Below are 21,508 nucleotides of genomic sequence, written 5' to 3' on the forward strand. Positions count from 1 at the left end.
TACGTCGATAATATTTAAATAAAATTGGTATAAACGTAATTACAAATATTGCCACACATAAATAAATCAATTTAGAAAGAAAGAAAGAAAATGGAGTGGCTTAATTTGCATAAAAATGATCCGCTCGCATTTAGATTAGCTCAGCGATTTGGTACGTCATCGAGTGCCTTGGGGGAGGTTGTCCAGTTCAGAAGCTAGAAGCAAGGACGTTATGATGTTAAACCGATCGAGAAATTAGCCTTAGGCCTTAAACTAGACCTAGGTATGTTGTATCTTTTCTGGTATGGCGTCTGGCCATATATGGTTCGTCTCTCGATGCCCCGATAGGCCTCGCAATACCACCCTTCTTCTCTTTAATGTGCACTTGATTAATTCTATTCGGTGTCTGTCGTAAACTCTCTCTCTCTCTATCCCCGGCATATATTTTTTTTTTTTTTCAAATTGCTGATTTGTTGCGAACGTGTACGAAAATGTCGACCCGTATGCAATGATACATTTAGGAATTGGGCGTGTTGGAGGAAATCGATTCTCGCGTTGCATTGTTCCCATTAATGATAATGGAGGGATGAAAATATCGATTGAAAATGGGTTAAAACGTTGTTTAATTTAACTTAAATTACGGCTTTGCCAGCGTTTGTGGGCTTTTATGGGTTTAAAATGTTAGTGCCAACACTCAAAGCGTTATATAAATGAAATTTGTGGATGTTTATGTGCATAAATGTCATTAAAACATCAAGAATAATGTAAAGTATTAACGTTTTAACCCCTTTTTTTGCTTAATTACTTTATGCAGATCGAATTTACATTGTTTTTTGGGAAGTATTTCAGGCTTTGGAGCCGTTTTTCGCGCGTAACTCTGTCTTATAAACTAATTATTATTAATTTCTAGATTACGTAACAGTTTAATACGTACATAAAAAAGGCTCATAGAATATTTCCTCTTCAGTATGTATTAAAAATACATTTTATTACCATTAAACAGGCACCGATACTAGAATTTTACGTAGTAGAAACGAGTTATTAATTTGATATTTTTATAAAACTACGAGACGTGAACTAGATAAATGAATTTATCCCTGAGTCACTTCTCCAATTAGCTGACATTTTTTTTAGAAAAAAAGAAAGAAGGGGGTGAGAAATTTAATTTCTTCGGATTATTTTTAAGGTGAATCTCATCAAATTTCGGTAATTTAAATCAATGAACCAGTTAAATTCCTCGTAGCAAAAGAAGAAGAGGAGGAGGGAAGAAAGGAGAGGGAGGGGGAGCAAACTTCGTCCTTCATCTTGTGGTAGCCGAAGTTCGGAGATGCCGCCAATTTTTTGCCTCGTTTAACCAGAAAAAAAAGGCTGTTTGTAAACAATAAATGGCCACGTGGCGCCAGCTAGTCCCGCGTTAAGAACGGCGAGAATGTGGAAAGACGGTGACCTCCAGTAGACCCGTCTTTCCCGCTGCTCCCATCGCGCTTGCTCCATGTTAAATCTATTCTTATTGGTGGAAACTGCGAGTATAAAATCGGTTAGAGAGCTTCGTCACTCATTGACTGATCCGTTTTACTATTCTGGTGGAGTGTGGTGTGGGTTTGTCTCTTCACACCCGCCTTTACTTTAGAACGACGGATTTAATCATGTCCATGAAAAAGCAGTGGATGCTCCTCATGCAGCAGAAAGTAAGGAATTTTTATTTAAATCCTAATATTAAGTTTATAGAGGAGGAGGAATTAAACTTTTAAAAACTCGAAGGAACATTCCTCCTCCTCCGTTTTTTTTATAGAAACCCTCCCGCGGTTATTTCTGAATCCTAAAATGGAATTACTTTCTCCTGTTTCATCTCCTCCTCCGTCCGTTTTCAGAGTTTATTTTCATCTTCTGTATCGTTTCTATCTCTTCCACAGACACAGGAAGAGGTCTTTCCCATTCTCTCCACCCCTAATTTTAGCGGGAAATTATAAACCAGGGCTCAAACTTCCCCTTCCGGCGCTGACTAATTTCGAAAAATGTATATCCGAAGGACTAATTTATCGTGGATACGGACACATATGTTGCGTTTTAATCAACCCCCACACGTTCTCGTGTTCCTCCCTCTGTTACTGTAAGGAGCCAAAAATTATTTAAGCCCCGTTATTTTTTGTTTGTTTCTAATTTCGATGTTACTTGTCTTTCCAAAAAGATTTACGGGTGTTTAAAACGTTTGTTTCTATCATCCCCCCCACTCGTGTTCTTTCATGTATTAACCTTTCCGTTCTGCGATACGTAACCTACATCGCGTAACTTATGTTACGTAACGCGATATCTTACATGGTCAATGAGCTTGTGACATCTCACAATTTCGCTTTCATAAGACCCGGTTGGAATTTTGGGTGTGGGTAGCGTTACGTACTAGAGCGATTTCCGCCCCTCTTATCACGTGATAAGTCTACTCGGGGGTGTCTCGCGATGCGTATTAATTCACCTCGTCTTAACGTCGCGTAGGTTAATAGGTTACGCGCGCGTGTCTCTCTTAAATCGAAGTTCAACACGCGAACGTGACTAAGAATTGAATTAAGCGTTAAATTTAGATACGTTTTTCGTATCAAAATACAAATCAATTATAAACTCCCCTCCCCTCCCTCCCAAAATTACGTTTCAAAGCTATTAAAATGACGAAATTCGTCATTCAGATTTACTTTATTTCCGAAACTTCCGCCGATTACGTGAACGAAATGATAAATGAATCTAAAAATAGAATATGCCAAGAATTTGGTTAGTTAAAAACCACGTCATGAAAGTCACTCGGAGTATTTTTAAATAAATATTTTCGTGTTTCGTCACACACGCGCCGGTCTTTCGTGCTTTCTTTCTTTTCTTTCTTTTTTTTTTTTTTAAGTTAAAGCTTCGTTAATTGGTGGAGAATTTACACTTTGTAACACGGAAAACACAATCGCGCCTCCTGATTGTTTTTCATTTATAATTTGGTTCAGAGTTCGATTTCTTAGCCGAGAATATGAAACTACTCATTGTTTTCGGTGTCAAATATCGTTTTTCCTAGTTTGGCCTTGAAAGTGGACGAAGCGGGAATCCGTCTGGATATTTTTAAGGCCAATTTATCCTTTTTTTTTTTTAAAGGCAAATTTTCTGCTCGGTTGGATACGATAAAGTTCCTTTTTCCGGGTCTGCAAGAAGGGTGGAGCCGCGCCACTTGATGGAAATCGAACTCGGACTCTACGGGGCAACCCGTCGATTTCGTTCTTAACACAAATGCTCGTATATGTAAATTTATAGGAAGGGTATGGCGCGAATAATACAGGTTCTTCCTTCGCCCGATTATTATGTTGCAACGGAAATTACAACAAACAGCGCAAGATGTGAAATATTTAGCTTAACAACAATTGTAATAATATAGTAAAAGTGTTGAAATTTTTAAAAGAAATATTTTATATACAGTTCGTTCCACCCGAACCGAAACACGGGGATGTTGACTTTAGACACGCAACATCCTTGAAACTGACGGGATTGCGAATTTTACTGGAAATTTGAAACGATTTTGGTATATAAATGGTACCCTTTTCTTCTATTATTATTTATTCTATTATTATTATTATTTCGTTTTACATTATTATTATAATGCATAACGTAGATATTCTAGAGAAATTTAAGGAATATTTATTAACAATTGCTTATTCTCTTTAGTTTCTTTGGTTAATGTTACCTATGGTTCCAAGATGGCGGCTCGTCTGATGCGGAAACAGTAGGGATGCACGTTCTAGCCTAACCTAACCTATTCTAATAATTTTGTTGGTAATAATTATGGTAATTTATTAGAATAGGTTAGGTTAGAATGTGCGAACCTACTGTTTCCCTTCTATTTGCTGGAATCAGACGAGCCACCATCTTGGAACCATAGGTAACATTAACCGTTTTTTTTTTTACTAAATTCTTTCATAAAGTCATTCCTGTAATTTTAATCGTATTGCATGAGGGTGTTTTGAGGATTTAATTTATAGAATATATTCGTAGCATTATATCGCGTCAAAGCCCTGGCATTTTCCTCTCGCAAGCTTCAAACACTAGCATTTTTTTCCCCCTCACAAGCGTAAAACCCTGGCATTTTCAGATAAAATTCCCTTCCTAACTTCAGCCCCGCAATTCTTACTCGATATGCAATCTAATCTTGGCTTAATGATAGCGAAGCGTTAATGACGTGGATCACTTTTGCAGAAGACTTTCCCTAAAATCCTTCATAAAAATATTTAAAAAATCCTATTAAATTTATTTTTAACACGGAGCAAGCGGCAAAATCCTATACACTACTTTTTTTACGTGCTTACATACAAAAACTTAAATTATTATTTTTTTTTCCCCTGCTTAATTTATCTGTAAAAGTATTTTCAGTTCTAATTTTAGTGGGCATTTTTCTGTTAAATTAGCGTATCAACTATATGCAAACGTTGGCCGAATTTTACAAGTACAGGTGAAACCAAAATAAAACACTGTTACTATTTATTGGCAGAGCTATGACTTCTAGTAAAATCAATTGGCAACCTACTAGCATCGAATGTCTGGAACAACCCTCCCTTCTGTAAGCAAAGACAATAGAAGTAAAATTATATATACTTTACTTTCCTTCCCCCCTCCTTGTTATCTAATTTACCATCTGCCATTTTTGTTTGTCTCGATGCAAAATCTAGTACAGGATGGATCCATCTTGCTGCAGAATCTAGTCGAGGATGGCTCCATTCTGCAGCACTGAAATCGTTGTATTTTCTAGAGAAATTCGGTGTTATTTTTCTAGAATTTTTGAGACCGTCTAGACCAGAATAGAATGAATTCTTAAAGGTTGAAAGCATACTCATACCCTTCTTCCTTTTTTATTTTTTTGCTCTATATTTATGATTTACTTGGCGCCTTGCCCGGTGTTGAGGAAAACTGGAAGATTTTTCTTCTAAGAAAATAATTATTTTTATCTCGCTAATAACCTACTCATCAACATTTTCGGTAGTTTTCTAAGGATAAAATTGTTAGGAAAAGTTTAAAATATTTTAAAATTAAATCTAAATACTCTCCTTTACAGCAAAGAAAGATGTGTAATGGTCGCTCCTCGCAACTGAGATCTATTGTGCTCCGAAATTGGCGTTAAAACGAGTGTTGCGCTAAACTGAAGCACTTCAGAATTATTTATATATATAAATAATGAGGTCTAAACACGAATTCGGGGTTAAGTTTGCACACTTAACCCCGAATTCGGTGTTTGGACCTCGTTACTATATATAATCCCCTAGTTCGTGGTTGGACCACAAAATCGGGGTTTAGAATTCCGTATTCTATGGGGGGGGAGGAACCGTTCGAGTATTCGTTGCAGCTATTTAGAATTGCGTATTTTGAATATGTCGAGGTGTCGCCTGTGTATACCGTTATTAATGAGTTAGATGTAAGTAAAAATAACTGCCCATCAATTACGTCTACGATTTTTGAGACACTTGACCCTCCTAGTAGATGAAAAAAACACCCCAACACTTGAACAACTTAGTTTTTTCCGGGTTTTCTTCACCTGTCTAACACCTAAACAGGGACTAGTTTCCTGTAAAAGTCCTCCCTTGTGGTACCCCATCCCTCGTGTTGCGTTACTATATCTCATTTACTCTACCCTACGAATCCTTTTGACCCCTCCCTACCTTTAGGGTATAATGTACTTTAATCAAACCCCTCCCTTTTTAACTACGTGTGCAGTAGTTCATCCTCTGGCAACGAAGAAACGACCGATACCTCGACCTTCCCTCCTCTCCATTGTGAATAACGACGTACATTTCGCAACCCCCCTCCTCCCTCAAACTGTAAACGTAACGGACGACCCATTACAGGGGGGGGCTTTAATATTGTGTAATAAACGAATAGTTTAGACGGAAGAGGGGGGGACTTACTCTACATTCTTCTACAATACGCTGGATTTATTTAAAGTAAGACACACATTTATATCCTAATTTCTTACAGTATATTTAAATTCATTCTAGAAATAATTGTTAACTAAATTTCTGAAGTGTTACGGAAGGAGTGGGTTCGGTCCCAACTGGAGCATACACGTTTTTTCTGTGTCACGGGGTTTTTCCCCCCTTCCTTTATTGGCACGCGGTTTAAAGGCCAGGGTTTATATTTAAAGTCAAATTTATATTTAAAATGTAGTCTAACCTCGATATAGCGCCACCCTCCTTTTTAAAGCGCCGGCGAACACGGACGAACGACGATCATAACACCCCTCGAGCCTTGCTGTTTGAGATACTCCAGATTAGCGCCACACTCGGTTTATTGCGGCGTTAAATCGAAGCTTATAGTCAATTGATTAAATTTTCGATGCTAATTAATAAAGAATCGAGTTAAATAAATTGATATTAATTTGCAGAAGAATTATTTTCTGGTGTGTATTATCGGCAAGGAGAAAAAAAGGGAGGCAAACTATTAATTCTAATAAAAGGAGTTTTAATGTTTTCCTTTCAACTTGATGACCTCAGACAGGAAGTAAGTCGTCTCTGGATGGGTTTTATGTGGCCTTGACCCCATATTTTATTTCTTCTCGTGACTGTTCTCCTCTTTAATGCGATTGAACGAGAACAAATTAACAAAAGTCACTTATTTCTTATTATTTTACTCCTGTAAATCTATCTGAAATTATAAAATAGATTAATATTATCATCATCTCCTCTCCTTTTAATTAAATAATCTAATTCTTTAAAATTAATAAATTTTTATAAGGGGTGACCGGCAACAGTTAACCGCGGCTCGTTTACGTATTGTAAGAGTGGTTGCGGGTGTGAATCGGCGGTTGTAATTCGTAAATTAATGGGGAATCTTCCTCGTTCTGGAACCGTTTTAGTAGAGTAGTATATACGATGGAACCCCGATGTAGCGCCCACGCGTTATAGCGAACGATTTTATTGTTGGCCCTTGCTTTACTGTGTCTTTCTTACGATGCAGCGAACGATCTTAGCTCGTTACACTATATCGAGTCTCCACCGTATATAATGCAACCGGAAAACACGGTTAAATGATATTTGGGGGCCACCCTGTAGGTAGGATACCCGGGAAAAATCGACCTTGTAACCACCGTTTATAAGAAATACATTGAAACCTGCGTAAACCGGACCGGTTCGGCAGGTTTCCGTTTTAAACAGGTTTTTTTTTACTGTATTCAAAAATAGGGAATTGTATCGCGTAAAAATCGTTTAAACTTTAAAAGGCAAACCTGCTATGATTTCACCCTGAAGTAGTTTATTATTTCTATTTAAGAAATAATATAAATTTATTTTTAAATTTTATGGCACATTAAAATACTTTTTAATTAATACTACGGTATAAATTGCCTGTGTAGTGTACTTATCAGGTTATAAATCTTTATGGTTTTATGGTTAACATATGGATACATTTTTATTTATTTATCTTATTACGAATCTCATTGATTAAATTCGATAATTTTTTTTTTACTTTTAAATTCAAAAAATTGAATAAAATCCGTTATTTTTTTTCCGGTTTTCTAACGGACGAATTTCTTTTTCCGCGCGTAATTTACATCTCGAGTATATCCAATCATATTTCTTCTAAGAAACGAAGAATGGAATCGATTGGTTCATTCAAATTTTAAATCTATGTATTTTAATATAGTTTACGCGGTGACGAATTAACAGGTGCGCCCGGCTTAGACCTTTTTTTAAGGCCCGCTTTATTTAAAAAGAGAAACAAAAATGTAAAGTTTGTGGGCCTCTAAATTTTTTTAATGGAATATTAATACTTACTCCATATGTTACCCAAATTGAGTTGATTTAGGGCCTGGAAATTGCCTGGGGCTCCCACCAAATCGAAATGATTTCCCTCGAAGAAAATGTGATCTGAATTCAACCTACACAAGGGGCCCCCCTAATTCAAATTCGCCTGGGCCCCGTAAAGTTATAACGCGCCACTGGTGAAACAAGTGTATTGAAAGAACAATACGGCCTATTGAATACTGTATATAATGCAATTCTTATGTAATAATTACTTTTAATATTTATCACTTGTTATGAAACATTTCTTAAGTAAATGTGTATCAGTTTCAGTCCTTCGTATTGATTGATTATTAATTTAAGAGACTTGTCGAAAAAATCTTGACATAAATAAACGACAATTACGGCGAAACGAATCAATTTACCTACTTATTTTTCAATGTGGATATCCATGTTATTACACATAATAATAAATTAATAACAGGTTTCTTTGAAGTAGCCTAGAAAACATGCCATAAGAAAAATAAACTCGTGATGCAATAACACTACAATATTACAGCAGATTCTTTCTTTCCTCGAATTTATAACGGGTTAATAACAGAGGAAAAAGTGATACTGCATACCAAGATATCACTTTAGTGATTGATTAATCGATTGATTTCTTTCAGGAAAATCGATCAGTAGCAATGCCTGCTCCTCCCAGTGGTATGGATGTTCCTGAATTAGTAATCACCAAATCTGCAGAAGTTGACGAAAATAAAGAAAGGGGCAATTGGTCGAGTGGTGTGGAATTTCTTCTATCGTGTTTGAGTTACGCCGTGGGACTTGGTAATATTTGGAGATTTCCTTATCTCTGTTATAGAAATGGAGGAGGTAATTGACTTTCTAATATACTTGCTTGTTGTTATTTTTAATTGAATTGTAATTTAAATAATAATGTACATTTTTTTAGGAGCTTTCCTTATACCTTATTGTATCATGATGTTATTTGTTGGACTTCCACTCTTTCTATTGGAACTATCGTTCGGACAATATGCCAGTGAAGGCCCAATTACAATATGGAAGATATCTCCCCTCTTTCAAGGTAAGTGTTGAATTTTTTGAATGTCGACAGTCTAGTGTTTAGAAATTTTAGGGTGGATCAAGAATCAGTTTACCATTGTAACGATTTAAATTGCTGTTTTTATTCGAATACTAAACTTAGCAAACAATGAGTGACACGATTCTCATTCGGCACACAAGTTACGACTCTTCGACACTTTCACAAATTGCTCTGTATAAATCCGTATCGCTGTCCAATTCTTCCAAAACACCGTTAAGTGACTCTTGGGTCACCCTAAAATTCTATATTAAACAAAAATTCTATATTAAATATATATTTAAAACACAACCTAACATATAGTACCTTGTTTCATTGCTCTTATTATTATTATTTTTATCTATTCAGAAAATGATAATTCGGAAGGAAAATTGTTTTCGTAGGATGTTCTATTGTTTCCTTGTACAGTTTTATTCGACTTTACTAATAACAAGTTAACATAAAATCAACGTGATCTACTGTGATGTGTCTCAAAACTATGCAAAGAATATAAAAGTTTGACCTGTCTTACTTAATTTTCAATTGTTCTAAGGTGTTTTGTCAAAGAAAGAAATTGCTATAAATTTTCCTTTTATCCAAAGAACTAAATCTGTCCACAGATCAACACCAATCCTTAAGGTACAATAGGAAAAACAAGGAAAAGAACTAACATATTTTATGAGAATGGTCTTTCGTATTGTTTTTTCTCATGTAACAGAATAGGATAGGAATGATTTTCTGCGATTTTTCTTTTAATTCTTGGCCTTTTATATTGTTTATTAAAGCTATCTGTTTGATCAAAGAGAACTGTTCAACCCTTCTTGTCTCTCTAACAATTGCAAATTTCTGTGAAAATTTCATATATTTTTGCTGTTTTATGAAAGGCTGCACACCTGGATATTTTCTGCGAAATTTTTCAGGAAAATTATTCTATAACATTCCTTTGTTTATACAGGCATAACGTGTTTCTATTACTACGACATTTCCTTCCTATTGTGAACATGGCGTTGATAGTATCAATCTACATACGTCACACTGACATTCTCTTCTATAGGTTCGTTACGTGTGTCTTCCTTTATAAAGAAATGTCTGGAAAACTTGTAAAATACGTTTTTTGTAATGAAAACTCGTTTTGTTTAACGTTTAAACAGGAAAATTCCTTTAATTTCGTTTAATAATAATAAGAAGAAAATATCAAACAGATCACCCTACTATTTCATGATCTTAGATAGATCCTTTTTGGCCCGTTTGTTGGCCACTCGTACATCTTTTGGCAATGAATTATCGTTTAAGAAACACAATACATTATGTAATATAGTCTATAATAGTGTAACTGAGAAGTTATTTATAGAAATACGAGAAGCTCTAAAACCTTCAACACGTTTTAAATATTAAATGTTACTATGCCTCTGTTTCTGTAAATAATTCCAAATAATTTATAGAAATTTCTATAAATGTGTATGTAATTCAGAAAATAGAAACAGTTTTTTGTGTGTTTTTCAATCGAATTGAAGTGTTTAAGAGCATAAACAATAGTGAAAGGGAGGAATGACGTAAGGTTCTATAATATTTAAATAATGGTAAATTGATCAATTAGGAAGGTTTCATTTAAAATACTTGAAAATGGTGCCCAAATCTTGCAAGTACAGATTTTAGATAAAATCACTTAGCTCTATCTTTGTCAATTTGTGTAGAATTCCTACTTGTGAATTACCATGACAATTTAGAACCGAAGCTTACTGCCTGGAGGTTCCGAATTCGAGTACGAATGGAGTACAGTACAAGAAGTCTTCAAAAGCGATCTGATCCGGATATATAGGGTGCTGCAAAGAATACCTTAGTATCCTTTGCAGCACCCTATATATACAGGCAGCACCCTATCCTAAAGGATAGGGTGCTGCCTGTATATATAGCTGTATAAGGCTGCCAATCCTTTATGACCTAAAGGATTGGCTGCCTGTCCTGCTGGCATGTAGAAATTCTTAGTACCGACAGGCAGCACCCTATCCTTTAGGACAGGGTGCTGCCTGTCGGTACTAAGAAATTCTACCATTCCTCCGGATGGCAATATCTACCAGGATATGTACATTTTAAAATTTACATATCCTGGTAGATATTGCCCAATTTGACGTAATTCTTATTATTCTTGCATTTTAAAGAATACTCGTTTTTACAGATTTATTTAATGTTTTATGGAGACCATTAGGGTGCCACATTTTGTGATCGATGGAAAGTTCACAAGCATTTTCTAATGTTTAGTCTATAAGAAATCTCTAGTTAATTGTTTCGTAACTACTTTCCTAACATTGCTTGTGTTGTAAAGCTTATAATTCCTTTTAGTAATTAATGAAGAGAAATGATTGGACTTCTGCCAGATAAGAAAGTAAACAAGCTGCACCTCTATAATCCTAAAATAATAGGACAATTGACATTTCTGAGAAGATACAAAAACTAATTTTAAATCAAAGAAAGTCGATTTTTTTATCACTTAAGTACACATTATTTGTTGGTTTTTTTATTCACTACACCTTTATATCAAAAGAAAATGACACATAATCACGTTTAAAAACTTCTTTGTATTAAAAACTTCTTTGTATTAAAAACAAGCAATTAAATTCTTAGGTGTTTAATCTCCCGTATTTTAACTCTTACAGGTGTCGGATATGCCATGTTCCTGATGTCTAGTTTAGTAGGGATATACTATAACATGATCTTGGCATGGGCACTCTTCTATTTGTTTTCGTCCTTCACCACCCATCTACCGTGGAGTTCGTGTGACAATTGGTGGAACACAAACGGTAAATATAATGCGTATATAAATTTTGTAACGTAAAAATTTACGTGTTTGGTTTACTGAAATTTCGAAAATTTTAAAGCATGCAGAAAATTTGACACAAAAAACTGCACGGCTCATAACGGCACCATTTTATCAAACGGCACGTGCATCACACAAAACGAGGTGTCTCCCGAAGTGTGGAACCAACTGCTCAATTCTACAGCTAACACAAAAATGGCAAGCGATGAATACTTTCAGTAAGAATGTGTTTGATTTTTAATAATCTTCTAAAGGAATTCGTTTATACAGTATGTCTTTAAACATTATTTATAAAATGACTATTAATTAACATTAATGTCAATAATTGCATATTCCTGTTTTTAGCAACTTCGTCTTGGATCTGACAGAAGGTTTACACGATTTAGGTGCCGTGAAATGGCAGCTTGCACTTACGTTGTTGGCCTGTTGGATTGTCGTGTTTCTCTGCTTGTTACGCGGGGTTAAAAGTATGGGAAAGGTAGAGAATAAATATTATATAAAACCCACAAAATTGAATTTCCTTAAATAATAACGTAGCTTTAATTAATTACATAATTTTACTTTCCAGGTTGTGTATTTTACAGCATTGTTCCCATACGTGGTACTCATGATTTTACTAATCAGAGGAGCTACATTAGAAGGATCTTTCGATGGAGTCATGTTTTATCTTACCCCTCAGTGGGATAGATTAAAAGAAGCTAGGGTATTTAAATTAATTTAAAAAATTTCAATTACATACGTGATAAATTTCACATACGTACATTTATTTACAGGTGTGGGGTGATGCAGCCATGCAAATCTTCTTTTCGTTATCTCCCTGCTGGGGTGGTTTAATTACACTCGCTAGTTATAACAGATTTCATAACAACTGTTACAAGTAAGTTAATTTTCTTCAAAAAACAATGAGAAGGGACTTGGCGTTATAGCTATAAACTACATGTAACTACATAAAATGTTTTACATGGAACAATCGATAAATATCATCCATTAGTTTCTTTTTATATTTGTCATGAATTTTTCTGTTTGTTGATCATAAAATCTGGGGTCCTCTCGGGGATTAGGAAAAAAGCAACCCAGACAAAGAGAGGCGCGATTACCCCAACGTATGGGCACTCCTAATAAGAGCATAGTATTTTTAAAGCCAACTTGTACCCATTGCTCTGTAGTGTGGCGCCAAGTTGTTTTCTCGTAAGCAGTTCGGCGAAATTTGCTTACACAAAATGTAAATAAGATGCAATTAGCTGTTAATGATTAAATTTTTAAACTGTCTTTTTCTTTTTTTTAATAGAGATACTCTCTTCATTACTTTTGGAAATTGTGCCACCAGCTTCTTTGCTGGTTTCGTGATATTCAGTATTGTTGGATTTATGGCTCATGAATTGGATGTTCCTGTAGATGAAGTCGCATCACAAGGTAAGATATATATTTTTTTTAATAATCGGACTTACTATTTAGTACTGCACATTCAAAATATAAATTACTATTTAAGTTTAACTACTCCATTAACACATGAACTACTCCATAATTCATTAAATTCATAAAATATTTTCCATATTTAACGAATTTAAGAATTTCAATCTAATGATGTACACGAGATACACCACTAGGGACTGATCTAGGTTTTTAGGGCCTAGGGCTTATTGAAATCCAATGGGGCCCAATTTTTGTTAGATTAAGAATCTTTAAATTGGGGTTTAAAACTCATTTTTAATAACATCGAAATCAGAGTTAAAATACATTTATTTATGAAATAAAGTTTGTCATTCAACACCGTATCTTATATAAAAAAAACATAAGAATTAGGATATAAAAATGTATGATGATTCAAGTTTTGTGGGCCATTGACCCTTGGGGGTCCAGGGCTTAAGCCCTATTAGTCCCTATGTAGATCCGCTCCTTTACACCAGCCCCTATGTAGATATGCCCCTTTTATCTTAATTTCGCCTGGGCAATTAGTCAGTGGAGCAAGTGTTTTTCAATCTACACGATTACTGCAATGTACTGTACACTTCGTATCAAGAATACTCAAACCATGCTCAAAGTGCTTTGTCTTCCTCTCTCGTTTCTTACTTATTAACATCCATTTAATGCAGTGGTTTCCAACCTGTGGGGCGCGCCCCCCTAGGGGGGCGTGAGACTGTTGCAAGGGGGGCATGCAGCTGTTTCCAAAATATCATTTTCGAATACAATCCAAAAAAGTCGAATAGGTGTCAAAAAATGAATCAGCAAAATAGGTATACGTAATCCACAAGCCTCGCCGCGAATTTTTCGGGTACAAATGCTAAAACATCCATTCATACTCTTGCTGGAACGAGAACATCTCGCTTTCGCGTTTGGAGCCGAGCGCGCTTTGAGTATTTATGAAATTAGATTGTTAGAAAAATTAAGGGGGCGCAGGTACAAAAAGGTTTGGAAACCACTGATTTAATGAGTTTTGAGGATTCTGCAGTCCTTCATTCTTGAGAAATCCAAGCATGATTGGCACTCAGTTTGTACTGTCTCGAAATCTTCGTGAGTTTTCCTCTATTTAAAATGACTTAATTTCTAATGCGGTCTCGATCAGTGGCGAAACTACAATGAGCCAAAATTGTCGCAAAGCAATAACGCAAGATGACACGTTCCGACCTTTTTGCTTCCAGGACCTGGTTTCACCAACATAAAGTATAGGACCCATTGCACTATTTAACGTATACACACTATTTATACACAGATGAGTACTGTAAATAGCAAGTAAGAATCTACTTCTACACTTGGAGTTTTAGTTTAGGTAAATTTTAAAAATAAGGCGTTAATTCTTTAATGTGGAACTTTAGATCTTTATTCAAGAAATTTCCATTGGAAGACTTTATTTATACTAATTATGCACGATTTTATATATCAAATATACCATCTCGGGTCCAACGAGAGAGGAATTCTCCGGGCTCGGGATTCACACAGGCTACGACATCATCTCACAATATCTTTTACGCAATAATTACTATTGTACTATAAAACGCTTAACAATAGGTATTCCTTCCTGGGCTGAGCCCAGAAAGGAATACCTATTGTTAAGCGGCACTTTATGCTATTGAATACCAATAGCATAAAGTGCCATTTATTTATAAACAATTATTACAATTCTAATACAATTTACAGTAGGAATTCAAGTTTTCTAGGTTATTTCAGTTTAAATTTTATTCCTCTACGGATCTGACACCCATATTAACTCCCACAAGTATGCCACAATATTTGATTTTTAAGTCATAATGTGCTGAAATCGTGATTATTAAAAAGCTTTAAAGGAAAATAATAATAATAATAAATGCAATTTTAAATTAGATAAAAAGTTTATTCATTTAAAATAACACCTAAATAGGGGTTCAGAAAGTCCTCCCGTGGTAGAGATCGCCCACGTGTTGAGTTACCTTATCTCATCGATCCAAGCCATTAAATAAAACTGAGTGAAAGTACAGTATAATTTTCTATTTTTATTTACAGGTGCAGGTTTGGCATTTGTTGCTTATCCCGAAGCTGTTGCAAGACTTCCAATTTCACCATTATGGGCTTTTCTTTTCTTCTTTATGCTTATGACACTTGGTCTAGGAACACAGGTAAATGCCATTTTTTTTAATAAAGTGCATAATACATTTCTATAAATCAGCATATTTAAAGTTAATTAATGTAGGAATGTTTAAAATCTTTCTATAATTTGAAAATGTTTTCCAGTTTACAATAATCGAGACAGTAGTAACAACAATTGTTGATACTTGGCCACATGTTTTGCGAAGAAACAAACCATATGTTCTGACAGGAGTTTGCATAGTTATGTATCTCATGGGTTTAATAATATGCACGGAGGTATAAATTTATTGAATACATTTCTTATTAAATAAAAATGTGCAAATTTATATAATATATATATATTTTACTTTCCCTCTAGGGTGGAATGTACATATTACAATTAATGGATAATTATTGTGCCAGTTTCTCAGCCCTTATTATAGGTTTAACAGAAGTAATAGTTATTGCTTGGATTTATGGTAATATACAGTTTTTTTCCCCATATCATTTATCATAGTCATTATTTTAATATATATTAAAATTAATTTTTTTCTTTATCATTAACATATGCTAGTCAGTTGTATTGAGGGCTGAAATATTTCAGAATAACTTGGAGAAACTTTAGCACTCATAACTAACAGTCCTATTAAACTTCTACTGAACATAAAATACAAAAATATATACTGGTAATAATCTGTGACCATATGAATGTGTGATGCTTAGTCCATGGACATTCATATAATGCTACATGTATACATACTGTAGGATTAATTGTTTAATACTATGTCCTATGAGCTCTAAGAGAACCTTTTTCATGCCACCACAAGTTTAACCAGGCCTGCAATGAGAGAGCGGGTGATAAAGGATGGAGCCAGACTAATAAAAATGTGACAAAATGGTCTAGATTCATACCTAAATCCCTCAATCAGGCTAGCATCTTGAATTTTCTATGTCTAGTTAAGTAGTAGAGTACACAGTATTATCTTTATTTTTATAGTTGAATATCTTAACATTTGAACAATGTTATATTTCATGCATTTAATAGAAATATCACACATTAATTTATATTTTGTCTTATATTTTTTAAATAGGTGTTGACAGATTTTTGAATGATATAAGAATAATGTTGGGTCATTATCCCTTTCATCGTCAATATTGGAGATTCATATGGAAATACTTAGTTCCATTAATGATTATAGTAAGTACATTTTGATTTAACCCCTTAAGTATGATTCCTTTTCATTCCTCTCATTAAAATGTTGTTTTCTATATTTTATATAAATTATATGTAACTTTATTAATAAATTTTAATTTTATTTCAACAGTTCATCTTGATATTCAGTTGGATTGATATGAAGCCTACACAATATGGTACTTATGTTTATCCAGATTGGGCTACAGGAGTTGGTTGGTCAATTTCCCTTTTCTCTGTCAGCGCAATACCTGTTGTTGCTATTATTAAAATCTGTCAAGCTGATGGACCTCTTCTAAAGGTATTGAATTTGTTTTAAAGTGTTTCTTACACAATAATTCCTTTACTTCAATGAATTAACATTAAAAAAACAAGTACTATAATAAACATTCTGAATTTCAGAAAAAATAATGGAGGTCTCAGAGGGCCGGCTTCCTCGGCCCCTCCCCGTCCACTTACCTTACTTCATAACCCCTAGTACTTTCCCATAACTTCAAGAATAAAAAAACAAACAAACACAGGAAAAATTTTAAATGTGACACTTATATACATGAAAAGCAAACACAGATATTGTATATACATCCACAATATCTTCAGTGGTACAGGAATAAATGAAAGTTTGCACATTCCAATTTGGGCCTCCTAATATTGGATCTAGTTATGCAGTTACGCTACTGGACAAATTATTTCTTGGCATTTATCAATATAAAAAGTGCAATAAAATGTTAAAACAAGCATTTTATTTTACAAAAGCACTTTTCTTAGCTTCATTCATCCTCAGTGGCTGGTGATGATGATCCAAGTCCAAAAATCAGAGTTTTCTTTACTCCAAGGAAAACAGTTTGGCTTGACTTAATAGTTACTTATGGATGAAGTTGATATGCCAAGTTATTCATGTTATGGATTCTTAACTTCTAAATTGATAGAAATATTTTTAAACAGTTGATTCTTATGACCAATTTTTCAATTAAATTGTTTTCTTAAATAATAATTTTTTACAATTTGAAATAAAACATGTTGATAGGAAAATAAAAGTCTGCTTTACTGCAGTACACAAACCTAAATTAACCAGATTAATCCATCATCAGGAGGGGCAACTCTTAATAGGATTTGGTTGCTCAAAAGTACAAGAGAAATTTATAGTTAATTTAAATTAGTGTAATCAATCAATATTCACCTATACAGTGGTTTATAAACTACTTTAAAAATTAAACTGTTCAGATGATACAACTTTACTCAAAACAAGAAAAATTAAGATTTATATTACTTGCTTCATTTAATCTTTTGAATGGGAACAAAGGCCTTCAACACAAATATATTGTTTTCTAATTAATATGGCTAACTTGTATTAAAGATTAATTATAATTGAAATATAAGTGTCTTTTCTTTTTTCTTTCTTTCATTTTAGAGGATTTCCATACTGTCAAAGCCAACTTCAGAATGGGGACCTAAACTTCAAATGCACAGAATGGAAACCAACGTTCCCAAGCATACAGATTCTCAAGTCCCATTGACTCTTCCCAATTATGATCCCGATCCCGATGTATTCGATCCAGATGATAACTCGGACGATACCAAAACAGACGAAGGATCCGAGGGACTAAGGCTTAATATACCTAGCTATATACACGAAACAGGATTTTAAATTTTTTAATTTAAAAACTTTAAATATATGTATATTTCATTCCAAGATGGCGGATGCTAAACACTTAAACACTGGTGTCTGTTACTTCGTCAAAGAGGAGTATAGTCGATTGGCAAGAATGGAAAATTCTACGTAAACAAAATTGCCAATCTTTATATATATATATATATATATATACATTAAAAGCAAAAGAACTTTGCTTCGAGAGCAAATATAGCAAAGTTGATCAGTAGGCACAATTTAAGCTGCTGTGATAAAACAACTGGTTAATTTTGCCGTCCATTATGTTCCTAAGTTGCGAGAAAATAAATAAATAATAATAATGAATGGCATTTGCAAAGACTGGACAACAAAAAAAAAATTAAACGATCGAATGCATCTGTTCTTGAAAATTGTAAGTGTTTTTAACGTAAATTTGCTTGTTTTGTAAGAAAAACAGGTGGCAATTTTGTATTTTGCAGAATGGCATCACTGATTTTTTTCACGTGCTGTTAATTAGATGAACATTTAAACTTTCAGTATTTTTATAGTTACTTGAAATCCATTTTATTTTGTTTATAGAATTGATCCTTTTAAAATGTAGCTTTTAAAATAACTTAAAAAGTACAATTTCTTCAATATATTTATATTTTAATTCTTTAGTACTGTAAATTAATGTGTGTTTTATATTTCCTGACAATTGAAACGGTGTACTGTGCCATATTTCTGTAATCTGAAAATCTTTTTACAATTTTAAAGTGTTTTGTACATCTTTTAAAGAAGTCAAACTGACAAAAGAGTATGCTTGAATGTAATTATTTATAAATGTACTGTTTTACATCAAATCAGTAAATCCTGTATTCGCTCTGGCTTACAATTAGCAAACTTCCTAAATTATTATAGAAGTTAGAGATTTTTCTTTTAACTGAAGAAATTATACTAGAAAATAACTGCAAATTTTGACATTTTAGTAATCTAGATAAGTATATTGACACTCGAAAGGTTAGTTACTGGTAGATCTTTGTGCAAATCACCGTGTGCAAAACTTGGATCCATGTGGAACCCTAAGCAACACGCATGCAAGAATGAAATCAAGGCCGCCTCAATATGCAGAGGATTAACCAAGCGCGAGACTTGGTCCCTCTAAGTGTGGGGCCCTGCGAAAATGCACATTGCATATTCGTGAAGATCTCTTGTATTAAAGTTGATGAACGGGGCTTCAAGGTGTAAGCTCCAGGATGGATTTTTAATTCCTAATTCGCTGCTGGTCCAAATTCTAGATAAGAAGCAATTTGTCTCATTCTAATAACATTTCATAGAAAAATTTCTGGCTTCTACAGGAAGTTTTAATTTATATTTGCAAAAATAAACAGGAGCATCTAATACTAATGAGTTATTGTTCTGATATAAAATATTGTAATACAAGATCATATTTCTAACTTTTTTAGTGTAGGTCCTATTTTATAAATGTATGCCTATATGATTGAAAAATCATAGAAATATGTGTATATATCAATTTTCATATAAACTTTTTGCATATTTTCTAATTAAATACAATGTTTCTGATGTTAAATCTAGATTTTTGACTATGTCTACGCGTTATTTATGTTAATATCTGATGTAATTGTCATAAAATCTGATAAATGATAAATTGTGTATGCGGATATCGTAAACCAAGAATATTTTTTTGTGTTGTTTGTTCGCAGAATTACATTAAAATAGCATAATTTTTTCAAAGTAATTTTGTCATTTTAACAGCTAGAATAAAAATTTTCATTTTATAAACATGTTTAAATCTTTAAAATGGCTGTCACATTTTATAATTCGTGATGGTAACCGGCATTCTAATTTCTTCACAGCTACATTGAATGTTCCTTCGACAGATAATCCATTTCATGGTTAAAATTTACAATTGAGATCCTCCCGAAACTCGAATTTTAAAATCACAGATCCATCCATAACAATACTTCAATAATACAGGAGCCGCCATCTTTTTCTTTCACCGTCGTTCCCAAATGCTTACAAATAGCAGGGCACGCCCGCAATGGCGGAGACACAAAACACCGCTATTGATGATAAAAGCTGCTATTATTACAATCTATTAGGTAATTTAACTCAATAAAATAATACTCTCCCCGAAATTTACAATGATGCAGCAGGATGGAGGCGGCCATTTTGGTTGAAAGTGCTGTATCATTTGTGCTGAAGGAAAATTCTTATATTCTCACTCTTCACCAGAATTGTCGAGCAACACAACCACCCATCAATCGCAATCTGACAAAAGAATGGTGTATGGTTTCTCCCAAAGCCGTCGACAGCTTGCATAAAGCAGGCCCCTTCTGAACAAATGAAATGTGTAGAATGTTTCTTTATTAATAAATAGCAGTAGTAAAGATTGTATTTCTTGTTAGTTAAAAAAAAAAATACATTAATAATAGGGGTAAGGACGAGCCTCTGTTTTCTCTGGGCCCGGGGAAAAATCCCCAGTCCCCTGTCCATATTCGACCCGTTTAAGAAATCCTCAACATTTTTAATTGAAAATGGCGAATATCTCCGAGGAATCCTCAAAAACTACTAGTGAAACTGTACGGCTTTATGGAACATTGTATGTGCATCCTTTTGTTTATGGATTACAAATATTGAGTTAAAACATCATAAAATACAGACTGAAATTTAAAAATACTGCATAATACTGAGCTATCCTCAATAATGGAATGTTTACTGATGATGACTGATTCATTTATTAGTGATCTTCGTGCGTAAATATAGAATAAAAGATTGCAAATTATGCAAACACGTGAATAGCGTGTTTCCATAATTTGCAGCTTGGAATTTGTGCTTATATTTATTTAATAATTTTAAAAAAATTACTGGTGATTTGACCAAACAAAACAAGATGGCGCGTGTCTTTATTAAATTCGGCATAAATATTTATCATGTTAACACTACTTTCTGGAACTTACATTTTCCTAAATCTTATTGAAATGATTTTTGATGGATTTTATATTCTATTTAAATAAAAATTTACATGTAAAGTAAGTGATACATAACTACATTTGTTTTATTTATTCATCAACAGATGGCACTAGCATCGTTTTAGAAGCCTGTTTCTGAATCGTAATACAGTATTTATCATTTGAGGCTTTAATTACCATAAAAAAAAATAATAATTTCTAAATTAATTAAAGTATGGATAGATAATGGACTCCTATTATCTATTATCCACTTTATTAAATTTAAAAATAGCAATTTTAAACGTAAAAACCTTACTAAATGCTTAAGCATTCGGGTATCCTCCTTGAACTGTACTGTACATTGAATACCTTTAAAACTATTGTATTTGATGTATTTTATCGTGCAGCACCTATTTCAAAATGTAATTATGTTAAATTAAATATAGCTACATTTTATTTTATAATTAAATTTAAATTAATTATAAAATACATTAAATATTCGGCATACACCCAATTCTTCCTCTGTGTGTATGCAGGGTGTTGTAAAATAGTATACCTAGTAATTATCATTTAAAACAGTA

The 21,508-nt window shown here is 33.7% G+C and overlaps 2 protein-coding genes across 3 annotated transcripts in view; one reads left to right on the plus strand and one right to left on the minus strand.

The window, feature by feature from the left end:
• Positions 1-21,508, minus strand: part of LOC136987877 (Krueppel-like factor 8) — a 178,546-nt gene that overhangs the window by 113,991 nt on the left and 43,047 nt on the right. The window lies entirely within an intron of this gene.
• Positions 148-19,714, plus strand: LOC136987889 (sodium- and chloride-dependent glycine transporter 1-like). Of its 2 annotated transcripts, none has more exons than XM_067285658.1 (15): positions 148-262; positions 8,393-8,597; positions 8,677-8,808; positions 11,457-11,600; positions 11,679-11,835; positions 11,963-12,095; positions 12,186-12,320; positions 12,391-12,494; positions 12,906-13,030; positions 15,095-15,207; positions 15,323-15,454; positions 15,537-15,636; positions 16,249-16,355; positions 16,483-16,650; positions 17,758-19,714. In XM_067285658.1, exons 2-15 carry the CDS (start codon positions 8,411-8,413, stop codon positions 17,992-17,994), a joined length of 1,974 nt encoding a protein of 657 aa, XP_067141759.1. In that variant the 5' UTR covers positions 148-262; positions 8,393-8,410; the 3' UTR covers positions 17,995-19,714. The 2 variants fall into 2 exon arrangements, with proteins under 2 accessions (XP_067141759.1, XP_067141758.1); XM_067285657.1 differs by lacking the exon at positions 148-262 and adding an exon at positions 1,491-1,667.

This window comes from Centruroides vittatus, unplaced genomic scaffold, assembly GCF_030686945.1.
Source record: "Centruroides vittatus isolate TY-2023 unplaced genomic scaffold, ASM3068694v2 scaffold_2802, whole genome shotgun sequence".
NCBI classification, from domain to species: domain Eukaryota; kingdom Metazoa; phylum Arthropoda; class Arachnida; order Scorpiones; family Buthidae; genus Centruroides; species Centruroides vittatus.

Bases quoted from the DNA above. Each gene is read 5' to 3' on its own strand.
- LOC136987889 (XM_067285657.1), top strand. From the start codon at position 1,626: ATGTCCATGAAAAAGCAGTGGATGCTCCTCATGCAGCAGAAA. The intron at 15,455-15,536 runs GTATAAATTTAT...CTTTCCCTCTAG, and splicing joins GTTTAATAATATGCACGGAG to GGTGGAATGTACATATTACA. The intron at 16,651-17,757 runs GTATTGAATTTG...CTTTCATTTTAG, and splicing joins CTGATGGACCTCTTCTAAAG to AGGATTTCCATACTGTCAAA.